Source organism: Dromaius novaehollandiae, chromosome 3, assembly GCF_036370855.1.
Source record: "Dromaius novaehollandiae isolate bDroNov1 chromosome 3, bDroNov1.hap1, whole genome shotgun sequence".
Classification (NCBI taxonomy): domain Eukaryota; kingdom Metazoa; phylum Chordata; class Aves; order Casuariiformes; family Dromaiidae; genus Dromaius; species Dromaius novaehollandiae.
The window spans coordinates 108,170,312-108,187,279 of NC_088100.1; the positions used below are offsets into that span (position 1 = coordinate 108,170,312).

Here is a 16,968-nt window from a genome sequence, read left to right on the forward strand (position 1 = left end):
AAATGGAATTAAATCAGTTAATTTGAAACTGTTATAAATTTTTCCTATTTACAGAAGCAACTGACAAAATTCTAAATAAAGTCTAACCTCATTGGCCAAAGCAGAATCAGTGTTATGCCTAGACAGACTATGAGCCAGGCTGAATCATTCTGTTAAGTTCAATTAAAATTAAACATAATTTCAAATACTTTAAAATCAAAAGCTAATGGATACTCATTAGGTGCTTACTTTAATCAAAATAATACAATAATGATCATAAATCAGTATTAAGAGATCAGCTTATAGCATGGAACAGCAAATACTATGCCTCAAGAAATTAAAAGAATTCTCATTTGATTTGTTTTCTTATATGGAAACAATCTATTTTAATTTATCTCAGAACACAGCTGTACTGAAAATTGAAAAAATTATTAAGTATATTAAGTGATTTTTAGAGATCAGTTTTATCTGGTTCCCATAGACTAGGAACATGCTAATTCTTGGACATTGTTGTCCTTGGAAACTAAAGAGAATCTGTCACCAAAGAATATATTGTGCTGGTTTCATACTCATTAAGAGGACTGAATACTTCGAATGTGCTGAAGTTGGCATACAAAAGCTCTGTTTTGCAAATTAGGTTTCTGAATTTGATGGGACTGAAGAGTCTTCTCCAACACCTCTCATGGGAATAGGAATAGCAATGAGCTCTCAAGAAATTGTGTTTAAAAGTTGTGCTCTTTCAGATACATTCTGTATTCTAATATATGGTTGTATATTCACCAACACTTTTTCTTCAAACTCTCCCAAACTATCCTCTGCAGCTAAAGTAAACTCTGCTTTTATGTATATTGCGTCATCAGCTAAATACTGTCAAAATAATCGTCTTAAAGTAGGCTGATGAATTAGCTGCAGACCTCTTCTACTTATCTTTACTGAATAGTCATGATAACTTATCTGACAATTGGATTTACATCACTGCATATTAATTTGTACTCACCTGACGATCATAGTTGATCTGAGCTTCCTGCTCAATGTCAGAATCTAGTTCTGGCACATCAGATAAATCAGAATCTGATTCTTCACTGTACGAATCAATATTACCCTCTGCACAAAAAAAATCCAAATACAACAGATATCTGTTCACATGAAAATAGTTTGTGATATTTTCATATAATATAGACTATATGCAAAACAGTATGCAACAACTTCAGAAGCTTAAGTAGCTTGTAAAAATCATATGGGCTGACTGAATGTGTCAGGTTTCATTTCTGTTTCTCCTGTTTCAATGCCTGGGGCAGGAGCGGGGCGGGGGACGGAGAAGAACTGAGTAGTTACTAGTACATTTCCATCGTCTGAGAGGATACTGTTTTCTGTATGTAGGCTTTGGAGTGAAAACATAAAGAAATGTTAAATAAAAACTTGTAGTGAGATCACAGTCTTTTTTTCAAAAGATTTGCCATAACATAGGTTTATGACAAAATTCTGCAGATTCTGAGTGAATTTTTGCCCTTTTGCTCAAGAGAATCCACTTTTCAGCAAGTTTGTGTGGCTTTTGCAGAATATGTTAAGTATCATGAATATTACAAAAAAATTCTGAAGTACAGGTATCATATATGTGTAAATTTGCAATTAAAAGGTAATTAAACAATTCAACATTTGCAGTTAGACTTCTGAAGACAGGTTAGACGGCTACTTTTGAAAACTGACTTTGCTCTAGTAACCTCCCCTCAAATGTCTTTTTTTGACATGCTTTGACAAATACTACCAGCATTTACCTAAACATACTGTAGTGCAGCCCGCAAAAGAGTTTTTCATGAACCCTGCCTGAAACAAATGATCATCTATAAAAGTAAAGGATCTCAAACATGCTAAGTATATGTCACTTCTGGGATTTATAATAAAAGCATTCTTTCTTGTTTTTTTTAAATAAATACTGCAAACAAATATTCAGAAGAGATCATTTTTACCTTGAGGAGCTGTTTCGAGGATGCCATTTGTTATACCTTCTGGAATGAATCTCCACTGAAAAACAGAGTGATCAGCACCTCCTGTACTTAAAACCCACTGAAAATCATGGGACCAACGGACATTGGTTACATGTGCTGAATGGCCAACATACTTTCTAAATTTAGCTCCTAAAGCACAGAAATAGAACCGTTAGTATGCAAGAAGAAAATAAAGTTAGGTTTTTAATGGAAATAGTCTAAATGCTCTTACAAAAACTGAAAACAAAATTATAAAAATATTTATATGCCTGAAAAGATTGTTTTGATATTCTGTTATTACTAGTGATATTACTGGTATTACTAGATATATAATATAATCTATATAATATAAAAATAAATGGCATGAATAATATGAACTATACGTTCCCTTCAGTTTTCAGAAAAGTACTTAAACATTGGCAGGAAGGACTATACACATCCAGGGTTAAATTCTTCTCTTTATGGCCATTAATGTTAATGTGAATTATACACATGCAAGTATGTATTTACACATAAATTCAAACTAACAATCAGAAAATATACTGGTATGGTATCAAGTTAAACACTGAAGATCATGGTAAGCCAAATGGTTGTTTTATTTAGTTTTGTTGGCTTTATGCATATTACAGTGCAAATACTGAGGAAAAAACCTACGCTAAAAGAGATGAACAGCCTCGTACAAATACGAACTAAATAGCTCACACAAAGCTACATTCACACACGCTAACAAATAGTGAAACTCCACTGAAGTTTCTGAAATTCCTACTGGCATATATTTTGCTGATTTACAGTAGTGCATCTGGTGTTGATGCAATTTTGATATGATGTAAAGTCCTACTGAGGTCATTTCTGAAAATGTAATATCTGCATAGCACATATTAAACTATACATTCATAACAGTTTTCATACAAGTACACATACGTTGGCAGGAATGTACTAGATACATATAGGGCTAATTTCTCATCTTTATGTCCACTAATACTAATGTGAAATGCAGGCATACTAATTTGAATTATACACATGAATTGAAATTCACTATTTGAAAATACACCGATAGATATCAAGGAAATCACTGAAGACTGTGGTAAGCCTAGTTGTTTATTTAGTTTTATTTATCCAATAAAGCAGTGCTGCTGGCTGCAAATGAAGCCTGAAGTACAATACAGAAAGCCAGTTTGAGGAATGTTCACCCAGGTATGTTCATGTTGCGTATTTTAAACAAGCTTCACAAGACTTCCCAACAATACGGGACTCCATCCTGCTGATAGCTGCTACACATCACTGTATGGGCTTGGATGAAATGCCTACAGCCCATGGCATGTTCCCAGACTTTGCATAAATACACAATAGCACTCCAGTCATTTAGCAGCTATGCTTTCCTCATACACAGAATTAGCACTTTATACAAGAAGAGAGGGCAGAATGATAGTAGCTTTCCCTTTTCTTTAGAGCAACAGCACACACTCTACTGATGGCTTATGGACAATTTCCAAGTGGTTAGGCATCAGATATGTTAGGCAGCAGATATGCTATTGTAAGGAAGAAATTACCTCTCACCAGTTGAGACAATCCTAGTTTTGCTCTGTGCAAAGTGCGGGACCTTGCACTTCTAGTTCAGGGTCTGGGCACAGGCTCAAGGCAAGTTGAATTATGGAACTCAAGGTTAGTGAGTCACAGTACATGCACGTGTGGCACTGGGAACTATCACTGAGGAATGAGGAAAGCTAATAACAGAAGGTTGGAAGAGATGGGGACATAAGTACTGAGTTCTAGTTTTGCAGGGAGAAGTAGAAGACACGGTGTAGGGGTGGGTGGGTACAGTGTGCTGTACAGGTCTCCTTGTTCACTTGCTTGTAGTGAAGCAATACAGTAACTAATGTGACACTTTTTTAAAGTAAGTGGAAAATTGGGGGCCCCTGCTTTAAAGAAAGAAAATTTTTCTTTTAATGCTCATTTACTTTCCTAAGAGGGAAGAGAAGAAAAGGGAGAAACATCAGAAAGGGGACTGGGAAAATGAAGGGTAAATGAGACACAGAGAAAAGACAGCCAAGCAGGGAGGAGGAAATAAAAATGGAACTGGATTGGAAAACAGATTTACGAGAATTTATGCAAAGGGAGTGTTTTGGGGAAAAGGTGAACAGCAATTTGGCCAACAATTACCAGAAGAAACAATAGGAATAGTTCTAAAACATTGTCAAAAACACTGTCAAACACAGAAGAACCAGATGGTACCACGATGGATACAAATAAAAAGTTTTAAGTATATTAGGAAAGCTTCATGATGGGTATGTCAAGAAGTGATGAACATTCAGGCCATTAAACAAAGCTTGATTCAGGAATGAAGAATGAAAAGGGGTGGTCATTTCAGCTCTATAACTTGCTTTCTCTCTCACTGAATTGGAAAGCTAAAGGTCTGTGCCCATTCCACAACTTTTGCCAGGGAAAGTTCAACATAAACCTTTGAGACATCACAGGTTACCACCTAGATAGGAGGCATCCAGGAATTGGAGGAGACTATGATTCAGAATATTTCTTTCAGAGATTCAAGTATTTGTTGTCATTTCTCTATCCAAAAGAATGTATTAGAACAGCCTTCAACTGGGGGTCATCAGTCACTTAGTTAAACCACATAATAATGTTGTAAAATTCCATTCAGATCACCAGTAGCACAGAGGGTTACATACCACTCTGTTTTCTCCAGGTTTTTCCACTTTTTTATAACATTCAGGTTACTGTGGTGAGGCTCTGACCAACTGCTTTTCACTGTATGTTCTATGAAGGCCATGTGATCTATGCTTTTTCTTTAAAAATGTAAAACCTTGCTCCTAAAAAGCTTTAGAATTATTTCCATCCTTGTCAATCCTCTAGATTTTATGGACTTAAGTCATCTTACAACAGGGTCATTTCTTCAGTTCTCAAAGTGGAGTGGAAGAGCTTACTAATAACCAAAATGTTCATAGTCTAATGATGTATCTGGGTGGCATTTTGTGATTAGAGCTGCCTAATGATCTGACATTGTACCAGACCACCTTGTGGATAATGTATGATCTTGTTGCCATACTATAACTGACTGCACTGATTGGTTACTTGCATGGCTTTTTTATTATGTCAGTTGGCTAAGCTTTTTGCAGCTCTTTTCCTCATCTCCGGCAAGACTCCTGAAAGTTTTAAACATTATCCCTCACTGTTTGACTACTGTCTTGCTGCACCTGCTATCAGTCACATTAACTGCTCCTACCCAGAGGTTAGCCTTTAAGTCAGTGTGAAACAGCATCTTGTTGAATAACAGTACTGGTTCTTCCCTTCTAAATATAGGGTAAGTTTTCTGAAACATCTGCTTATCTTGAGTATTTTTCAAGACGAATGTATATCATCATAATTTTGCTCTAAGCCACCACACAAACATTTCATCTTCTGCTGGTATGCTATAGGCCTTTCTAAGGACTGTGTAGTGATGCCTTTGAATGAAGTGTGCTTCCCCATCCTGCCCGCTCCATGCAACTGCTCTGCAGGCAGTAATTACTAAAAAAAGTCTGTTATCAGGAGCACAGTCAGGTAGCATGGGAAATATACTCTGCCTTCAGTCCGAGAATAATGACGAGGAGTCAGTGTTCCTGCACTGATGAAAGTCTTAAGAAAAAATGACATGCTTTATGCTCAGCTGTCTTGTGGCTTATCAAGCATGCTATTCAACAAGAATATGGATTCAAAAACTGACTACAAACACCATTCTATTCGCATTAATGTAAATACCATTACGCCACCTAACTATTGCCTATAACAATGTGGTCTGCACTGATTAGGAGCACTCACTGCTCCTATTGAGTGATTCCTCTAAAGAAAGAAAAGCAGAATTTCTGTTTAATTTACAGTTACAACAGAATCTCTGATTCTATTCTAATACATACTTTGAATATTTTGTAAAAGAGGAAAATAGATGATTGCGTATCAGTGATCTCTGCTAGAAATATTTCAAGAGAAATTCAACATTACCTGGTCCAATTATTTGCTGTAGTGAATGGTAGCACTGAAAATGGCAATTTATATGCAGACAAAATATGTTTGAAAGGACAGGCTTTCTAATTTTGGGAAACACATGCAGAGCATTTTTTATATGGCCTATATCGTTTTGCTATAGTAACACATAAAGCAAAGCAGAATATAAATTTGAAAAATTAAAAGATATGTATGTATTCTACACATAAAATTTATGCACATGCATATAGCTAGGTTTGCAATCTTCGAACTCTTTTAGATTAGATAAAATTTTTCAATTTTGTAGATAAGAGCAAACATAAGCTTATTTGTGTATTTCTTTCACATTAAAAAGTGCTACCAAGCTTTACAGAATAAATCCTATAGTTAGGAAATAAAAGAATATAAAAAGTGTAGGCAATAGCCAAGAGTAATTTTTCAGTGATACTGTTTGAAATTACAGCATTATATAGAAACAATGATTGCATATTACTAATTTAATAAAACTACATGTGTTTAGATAAGTGAAGACCTACTCTGTATTTTTAAAGGTAAAAACATATTAACACACAAAATAATCAAGGCTTAGAACTGAATTCTTGCATGTTAACATGACAAGATGAAAAATTTTTAGAAATATCAAAGGAGGGAATTCAACTTCTCTCATCATAAAAAATACACCCATTAACCTTGCCCTGGGATTACTTCTGGCAGGACATTTTTAGAAAGATATTATACAAGAGTAATAGCCCATTTATAATAGCAGATATTTTCCAGATGGTAAAACATGGATATTCCACTAAATGTCAAAGGTCTAAAAATAAAGGAAAGCAAGCAAATTGCATTGCAAAGTGGCAAGTATTATCTCATTAAAAACTGATAAGTGTTATAAAAACACAAAACAATAGCCAGTCCATGGAAACATCACACACATTAAATAATCATTTTAGAATCAGAAAAAGTTAGTCTCACAGTAGTGTACATTTAATTCTCATTAGCTTTTATCAAAGCTGTGAATAGCTATCTCGAGGAAATTAATTAGAGTCTACATTACTATAGTAGCATAATATTTGTGCAATATATACATATAACAGGAGGCTTACCATTGCATTCTTCAGAAATACAAAGCGCTGTCTTACCTTTCTTTAGGCATGGAAATCTGAATAATTTAACCAGTCCAAAATCATCTCCAGTCACTAGCACGGAGCTGTTGTAATTTCCATCCACAGAATTGACATCTGTAATGTTTGTATATTTTGGCCAAATTCCATTCACTTCAGGTCCTATCACACAGGTCCATGAGGTCCAATGAATTCCTTTGATCTCATCTTTGCTAGTTAGGTGCTTCCCAGCTAAAAACATGCAAGCGAATATACTGTTTCATCATTTGTTTTTCAGTAAACCCCCTTTCCTTTCTTCACAGTTATTTGCATATTTTTCTAGGGATTAGGGTTTTTTTTGTTTCAATACATAAAAGGGGTGATTCAAAATTTTATGAGTATAATCTCGTATTTGTGGTATTTGAGCATATCACACGTGTTAACAGTTATAACACTGCTGCATGTAAAAATGCCAAGAACATATGAAATGGGAAAACATTTACGCTTCCCCATCACTTCTCCCAAAGAAACATTTTCAATAAAAGGTACACTTATGTACTATGAATTCCTTTAACACCTTTAAGTGCTACAAGATTAATAATACTCACTAATGCAAATTCTGAAATAATGCTACATGTGTTATTAGCAATTGTTAGTTCTATTTATACAATGTCACTGAAATTTGAATATTTGGTGAATCAATGAGTCTCTGGTACTTTTCATTAACGGAGACAATTTTATAGCTAACTGGATATACTATGACTTTGTGATAAACCTGAGTGCTCTTTATGTAAGCAAATATTTTTAATGTTTTGTATGTACCAGGAGAATGAACATAACAGGAAAAGAATTAGCTAATGAACATTTGTGTTTGTTTCATGACGAAAGTAATGCTATTACCAGTATTAATATATATATCAGTGACACAAATAACAGGAACTGAGCACAATATCATGTTTAAAGTGAAATACTACACAAGAATAAGCATTCTTATGAAAAATGTTGAATTATCAATTTAGCAATTCTATAGGACAAACCAGATTGAATGCTCCATACAGATATATTTTAAACATTTCATGAGATGTCAACTAAAAAGAAAATACAATAATCTCATCTTAAAATTTAACTGAACTGAAAGGAAATCTGAACTGGATCAGGTATTGGATTCAGTATTTTGATTTAAGCTCATCTAGCTAGACAAAATTTACGGGCACTATTTGAAATTAACTCATACTAACACTTCTTTGGTTTTCAAAACTGCTAAATATAGACAGAATCTTTTAACTTTCATTCCAGAATGATATAAAGTTATCAGTGATATGCAGCCCAGTGGATTTCTTGGTTGATAGACTATTCCAGGCTTTTAATATAAATGTTAATCAAACACAACTAAAGCTTCTTACTCTAAATATGTGATGGATTTACTTAATTTAATGTGCCTTGGATTTTTTTCTATGCACTACTCATTAATAGTTATCAAAATCGCCATCATTTCTTAAAGCCCATGTATTCTCCAACTATTCTTGTTTCTTATAGAGAAAAAAGAACAGGGAAGATAAGAGTTTGGAAACCTTATGTGAATCCAGTTGAACTTGAACTATTCACTTTTAAATTAACACTGTAATGACAGTGAGGAAAGGTTTAAATCACTTGTATTTTACTTCTGATGAAGATATCATTTCAGTCTAGGGTCAATGGAAATTCAGATTTTGAATTAAACTTAGTACATGCTAGAAGCCAGAAGCAGCTGCCTTTCAAAGAGACAAGATGCAGCCAGTCAGCCGATTTCACAATTAACCTCTAATTTGGATAAGAAAAATACAGTCCTGATACCCCACACTAAGAAGGTTGCGAAAATAGCTTAAATGAGAACAAAATCTTATTCCTAAAACTCTCTTCCTTTGTCTGACAGATTCTCCATTAAGGATAAGAATAAATCAAATATTTATCATGCTGTTACAGATGAATTTAAAATGTTTTTACAGGACTGTATTCCTCAGAGGTGACAAGCAGGATTGCAAGCACATTGTGCTAAGTACAGGGCATATATATATTACTGCAGTTGAGGTCCATAACAACATAGGAAAAATGTATCCTTTCAAATATATTTAGAAAAAAACTTCAATATTATACAATTGGTATAGATTAATTTACTGTTTTTTTTAACCTTGGTGATGCGAAAATAAATCTTGCTGCAGATCACAAGTGAATATGAATTTTATACTTTCATTCTAATCCCATTCTACACTGCCATCATGAACTGTTATAGCTTCTTAGAGTTATAAGTCTTGTTCCAGTAATGGAAACAGTATTGGGGTAACACGGATGATACCACATTGTGGCACCTCTAACTCATTTAAATCCTTCTAAATTCTTTACTGCAGTTTTGGCTGTGCTGCTCCAGTCACAGCTGTTGCCAATATGGTTCTGGACTTCTGTTGCACTCTCACCAGTTTGGTCTGCGCATTGGTAAGGGCTTTCAGGGCTTTCATTTGGTCTGTCAGAGTTTAGCAGTATCAGTTTGAAATGTTTCTATGAGTTAACTTTAACACTGAAAACACTAACATATTATCAACCCAAACCATTCTCCCATTTCCAGTTATTAAATTCTTCAAAAATATTTTAATCACTAACTCTGGAATTATTCACCATTTGAAGGAAATGCTACTGGGACAGACATGCTTTGGTAGTTATTTATGAACCAAAATTTAGTTTTTAAGTGAGTCAATCTGTAAGACTTAATTGATATGTAAAAACATACAATTTTACATGAATACAAATGCAGAAGGAGCTTTTACTTAACCAAAGCTGAAGGTGGATATACTATGAATATAGATTTTAAAAATGAACAGTAGATATTTATGTAAGTTCCAGTTAAGAAACTCTACTTTTGGATTTACTATTCATATCATACTTGTTCTCTTCAAATCAATACCAAAGTTTACTTGTTAACATGAGCTACTTGTAAACTTACAAGGCATCTTGTAGAACAGTCTCTCTCCTGCACCATCATTGGTTTGCAAGAATTTACTGTCCACAGACCAGTCAATATGAGTGATAAAACTAGAGGATTTATTGCATTCTCCGATTTTTTTGTACCGCTGAGCAACCGCGTAGATATCCACTGGGCCATCATTAGAACCCACAGCAAGGTAAGACCCATCTGGTGAAAATTTCATTTCATGGATTACTTCTTTTCGGTCTTTAATATGAACTACCTCTGTCATGTCTCTGCAAGAACCGATAGTGAAAATGTAAACTGAGACTTGAGGACATACAATCCACAAATATTTAAGACAAATATGAAGACAGATACACTGAATACTTTGTACAAGAAAAAACAAATTTCAGAAAAAAATTTTTTTTTGAAAAGTTCCTACTGTTTTCATTGGTTGTAAGCATACATTTAAAGCAAAAGATAGAAAAAAATTATACCTGTCAATGATTCTCTTCATTCTATTCACCTAATTTTAGCTATAAAATATTTAGCTATCTACTATAAAATAGACCAGACTTTAATTATTTCACATGGGCAATGGAAAAAACGTTCCATCTAAAGAGCAGTTACCCTATCTCTCACAACATCCCATTAAAATGTCTTTTTAGAGAACTATTTCTCCACATTGACTCTTTTAGGGACACAAAGAGTTCAGATTGGAAGCTAACAATTAGATAGTAAAGTTAGGTAAGATTAATCCCACATGCCATGAACAATGAGCTACATTTTTCTTGTTTTTTGTTTTTTTTTTTTCCTTCCTAGTGGAAAAAAAGAGTATTGTCATCTTGTTTCAAATGTGCCTTTGAAAAAAAATCAAGATAGCTATACAGTCTAGCTTTCTAAAAAATATTCAGTTCTTCTCTACCCAAACTACAGTTGATAGAAACCCCCATTCTATCAAGGAACAAACCCCTGCAATTCTAGTGAACATAGAGAGAATTTTGGCTGTAGACTTCCCCAAATTCTTTGGCTTTGAGGTAATAATTAAAATTAAATTAAAACATATGCTCTGCATGATTTGACTGAATGATGAGCCAATTCCCAATGGCATTAATTTTGGATTTATAAAGACAATCCACACCAAATTATACGTTTGGGCTGTAAGGAAATTCCAAGAAGAACAGTCTCCCACAGGTGTCATGCTTCTGTTACACTCCATTTTAATCTTTTTAAATATTTTTTTTGGCTTCTGCTTTAATTAATTACTGCCAATGGCATCAAATTTATGAAAATACTCAAATCCATAAAAATAATACATTTATAATTTATAATAATAAAAGACATTTTGTTAAGATTTCTTAAAAATGCTGATACATAGAACTGTAAAAACAGAATCTGGAAAGGGGAATCATCAACAACTGAAGAAAGAAAGAGATTTCTGGGACACAGTGGTATGAATGCAAAGGTTAATAAAACAGCTGCTCAAGATCTTACAAAAATGGACAGAAAAAATTTGTTAGAAATTTCCCTTAAAGGTGTGGACATTAGTTACAAATTAAAAGGCCTGGCCACATCTGCTTACATAGGAACTCCAAAATGTCAATGACAATAGAAATTTTGTTGGGAAACTTATTTATTCATAGACTTTTTTTCTTTAGAAAGTGTTTGGGCAATAATAGGTTCTCTTAGCTCTCTGTTACTATTAAACACTGATAACACTACCATTCCTTAGTGGTAAACATTGCTATAGAGAACAATGGTCCTTTCTCTGGACTCTTCCTTAGATTCAGATCCTTCATGGCCAAGAACTCAGAAGAGTGAGATCATAAAGATTCGTGTCAATACATTGCAGCAGTTTTCACAGGTCTTCCATTGGTTATAGGCTTTTCCCTTCTATCAGCAAGTAGTTTAAAGTATTTCAGGTATATGTTTACCAAAGACATGAAGTAAAGTTAAAGAAGCGGTAATCTCTTCCAAGTATTAACTAAAATGCCTTATGTGCTTTGAAATTATGCAATTTGGTTGCAGGTCTTGCATAATGGTATTGCAGACAGAAAATGCCCACTGTATAAGATATATTCATGAAAAAAAGGTTTATCATATAATACAGGGAGCAGAATTTGCAAATATCTTGTAAATGCTTAAAAAATGTCTTTCAGTCTCTGAAAGGATTATTTTGCATAGTAGCCATTCTTATATAAGTCAGGAAATATACGATCAAGGAGAAATCTCTCAAATCTGTGTTGTGTCTATTTTGCACATTTCTTTTCACAGAGAATTTGTATAATTTCAGAATAAATAGAAGAAAAGAGTCAAACTTGAAAATCTTAAACATTATCAACATTATTACTAAAAGCTAGTATTTCAAATCTAAATAAAACATAGGTTGGCTATTCACTGCTGAACTAGAACCTCTTAAAATAGCAAGTTATATTTTTGAAGCATATGTTCAATTTTTACTCAATATTTTTTCAGATAAAATACCTAATGATTTTTATAGGAATAAAAGACTTTATAATGTAGTCTTCAGCTATTTGGAAAAACAAACTACCTGTATGAGGTTCAAGTTCTCTCATCTTACCTTACTCTAAGAACAATGAAGGAGCCATCTTTCATTCCAAGTGCTAACTGTGATCCATCAGGACTGAAAGACACACTGCGCACAGCTTCTTCCATATTACAACGAGCGATCAAGGCATGGTCAGCAAGACTCCATAATCTGCATCAGAAGAAATTGAGAGCAGTAGCAGATTTTTCCTGACTGCACCATATCTCAGTATCACTGAGAGTAAAAATGAAATGTCCGACTCTATTGAGAAATCCATGAGCCAATGGGCATACAGAAACATACTTTCAAAAACTGAAAACTGCTTATCAATCTAGGAAAGAAAGAGGGTGTACAATGCCTGCCCACATCAATATATAGAGACAGAATTTTCTGACAGCGGCCCTGAACTTCCTGGCATATAACACTGAATGAAGCTTTCAGACACCTTCAGGTGAAGTTCCAGATTCAAATTTCTTTCAAAACAGAGGAGTATTTACTGCTCCCAGTTCTAGCAGGGATGGAATCTCAAACCTGAATACATATCTGTGATAGCAGAAGAGAAGACACTGTGAAGGAAGAGCCTGAAGCTAAATGACACAATGACTTTGTATTATCTCCAGACTCTACTTATCTGATATAATACAATTCCCCTAGGTGTATAATAAAAAAATGCAGTTTTCTGTAGACAGAGAGGGTCAAGGCAGATTGGTCTGAAACCTTCATTGGAAGTGAAAGCAATACTCAAAGAGCATAAACATTTAAATCATGGGGAAAATTTTCTTGTCATAACCATGAATGAACTAGTAGAAAATACTGCATGCTCATTTGCAACATTTTAAATAAAAAAATCAATTAAAAACATGCAAAAATAGGGAAAAGCAAATATTTTGCCTATATTTTAAGAAGGAGTGGAGGGAGTTTTCCGGATCACTACAAGCTGGTTAGTCACATCTCAGCAGTATGCAAGATTCAGAAGAAATTTTTAAGAAAAGAATAATTGAAAGTATGGAAGACATGCCACTTGCAGTGGAAAAGTTAAGTCAGTGATACCCAATTAACTTTATTTGATGGCAATATGGTAAATCTAATGTATTTCTAAAAGATTAATAAAACAATGGGTAAAATATTTGAATAGTAACATATGTGATTATTATGCTGGATAAAGTTTTATAGCAAGCTTTGCAGAAAGGAACAATTAGGCTGGATGGAAGACACTACTGGGATTTCTAGGTACAAGGTTTGGAATAACATTTAATATTTTCACTGAAGACACTGGCACAAAAGATGAGAATGCTCATGAAATTTGCTATTGACAGCAAGCTGGGAGGCACTCTAAACCCAGACGTGGATTTATCATATCAGAGGAAACAGATATTTCTTGAGGATGAAACAAATAGACATGGAATGAAATTTTACCATATAAAGTCCAAAGTACATTCTTTCAGATCCTTATATCTAGAACTGTGTTGTAAGTTTAAGGTACCACTAGTGCAACCAGCAAAAAGGAATAAGATCTCACACTATCTTTCCATCACAGAATGACTATGCTCCATGAATTAGCTGCAGACAGGAAAAAGGAAATTTGATCCTAAAATATATCCTGGGTGCTATTTCAGGAGATACATAAAAACAATAGCACACAACATAAAGTGAGACCTCATCTGGCATGTTCTTTACAAATTCTGTCAGGAAAATTGAATAAAAACAGGAACAAACACAGGGAAAGAGTACTATGATGATCAAGAGAATGAAGATTGTTTCACACTAAAGATCAAAACAGTTTAACTTTTATACATTAATGAAACAAAGGCTGGGAAGGGATAACGTTGCATCCAAAAATACACCAGTAGGATAATCATCAAAGAAGGAGAACCAGTTATACTGAAGAACCATGCTAGCACTAGAACGAATAGCATAAAAGGAACATGAATATAGCCAGAAAAGAAGGAGGAGGTTTCTGACACTGCAGGAGTTAACATTTTGATACAACCTTCAAGTAAGAAAATACAAAGTTTGATAAATTTAGGAAAAGGATTACGTTATTTGATTGCCTGTATTGAGAAAGGATGGTGCTCCATGACTTAGGAGTTTCTTTTCAAGCAGAATCCCTTTGGGACTTGGCAGGATCATATTATTAGGGTCAATCTAGAATCAACATCTTTGTAAGATACTGGCTTCCTCTTCTGCTGAGAGAACTCAAGGATCAGAAATGACTCAGAAAAGGAATCTCTGTGAAAAATGGTTGAAGTGAAAAAAACAGAAGTCGGATCCTAGAACTATTTTCAAAGACAAAACATAAGGAGGGCTAGGAGTGCCCAGTACAATAGGGAATGAACCAGAAAGGATTTGGAAATATTTCAGAAGAAATGTCAGGCAAAAGTTTGCCTCCAAAACAGTTGCTTCCACATGGATCACATTGTTCAATATGTCAAAGAGTAACTTCTATACATAGAAGTGCGAGCTGAATAATTCATTTTTCTAAAATAAATAGTTTTGAATTAATGGAAGGATAACTTCGAACAACAGCTATGCATTTTGCACCAAAAACCCCTGCATTTTGCACATGTGCAGGCACTTGTGCACAAAACTGACACACAACCATAAGCTTGGTTTTGCTTATGAAAAGTGGAAAGGTATCTTTTCTGGCAATTCTTCTGCACATTATTTTTGAAAAAGCTAGATTAATAAACTCTTATTGTATAAAAAGTGTGTGTATTTTCTAATAAGGCAAAGACTGTTTTTACCATTCTTTGGCAATTTTCTTATGCATTTGTTTAAATGATACAGTTTAAAAAAACCTAATAGGCTCATGAAACATCATTTTCTTAGTAAATATTCCAGTCTTTTCTATCATACATCTGACAAATGATTTTATTTATTGGAGCACATACTGATTACAGCGTCCCAGGAGGCTTATTTAGCAACCACTTCATATGCAGAAAAAGCCAGAGCTGATGACAGAAACTTTACTGCTGGCTTATTATGCTCACTGGCACAGCGATGCTGCACAAAAAAACCAGATCTATAAATATTCAAATTGATTCATATAAAAATAGGATTCTGTATCAATTTTATGAATGCAGGGATACAGAAACACAGATTATTCAAGAAAGACAGACAGGTATAGCAGAGACATTCTGCCAGAACAGCAGCTACTCAGTGGTCCTGCAGCTAAACAATATACCACTACGTTACAAAGAGACATGTATGACGCCCATAGAACAAATGTAATATATTGGGCTAGAGTCTTCCCTCAGCTACGCTAAGGTAAATCTAGAGCAAATCCCCTTAAATCTACAGAAGTATTTTGCATTTACACACTTAGAAATAAAACTATATTTTGGTCCACTAAATAATTTTATTTGTAAAACAATTTAAATGTATACTCTAGCTATTCTTTCAGAAGAATGTGATAACCAAATACCAAAAAACCCCACACAATAAAGAAAACAGACAATATAGAAACATTCCTGTCAATTCAATTTTATTATTAAAACTTATCTCATAATGTTAGGGATGCAAGGAGCTGCAAACAAACTCAAGATGCTTTGTTCCTCTGATACTTGTAGTAACATATGCTGACATTCCACAGTTCTGCTGGCAACGTATGTCTACCTTCTACAGATTTGGAACAGCTAGAGATTGCCCTTCTATTGTGGAAAATCCTTTTTATTAATATAATTAACTTTCAGTTCCAAAATCATTATCTAACTCCTTGTATATGTGTCTAAAACTTCACAATTCACCTAAACCTGTAGTCTCGAACACCTTAAAATAAACAAATAATAAAAGAAAAAATAGGAAAAATCTTTTGTATATTTTTTTTATCTTACTTAAAATATGTAAGTATTTATATATTCCATTTGAATTCCTCACATGAAGTATTAGTATATGAAAGGATAGCATGGTCTGAACTAGAATTCAAATCCCACATTCCCAAATGCTTAAACATCTAAATGGATATGTGTTCAGGTGCAGTACAATATCTGTAATATTAATAAATTAACATTTTATTGATTTACAATATTAAAGGCTCTAGTAATAACAACAACAACAATAGAAATAAAAAAGATTGCTACTAATTAATGCTTTATGTACACAAACAGCATGTCTTTTGTAGAAGAGCACAAGCTTGTTCCAAGCATTCTTTGTCAAGCAGGACATTATCCAGCTCCAAAACAGAGCTGTACTATCATGCTAGCCAAGAGATGAGACCATGACAGTAAGTCCAAACCCTTAGAATGGCTTCTTACCTTGAGGGCACTAGCAGGTTAATTGCAGCTTTGCAGCCTTTGGTTCAGAACTCGCTCACCTCCTACCAGAATGCAGGCAGCATGAATTTGTGTCTGCCTGTAAGACTGTGCAGGTAAACCAAAGAGAAGAGACTATACCTGCCTTTAAGGGTTCACAAACTGAAAGAAATAATAGTAATGTGTAGGAGAC

At 34.2% G+C, this 16,968-nt stretch overlaps 1 protein-coding gene across 1 annotated transcript in view; it reads right to left on the reverse strand.

The window, feature by feature from the left end:
- Positions 1 to 16,968, reverse strand: part of EML6 (EMAP like 6) — a 158,450-nt gene that overhangs the window by 64,923 nt on the left and 76,559 nt on the right. The window contains exons 9-13 of the mRNA XM_064509754.1: positions 12,559 to 12,696; positions 10,014 to 10,270; positions 7,079 to 7,291; positions 1,947 to 2,114; positions 977 to 1,083 (exon numbers count right to left, since the gene is read on the reverse strand). Coding sequence (XP_064365824.1) covers positions 977 to 1,083; positions 1,947 to 2,114; positions 7,079 to 7,291; positions 10,014 to 10,270; positions 12,559 to 12,696 — 883 coding nt within the window. The remainder of the gene's footprint in view (positions 1 to 976; positions 1,084 to 1,946; positions 2,115 to 7,078; positions 7,292 to 10,013; positions 10,271 to 12,558; positions 12,697 to 16,968) is intronic.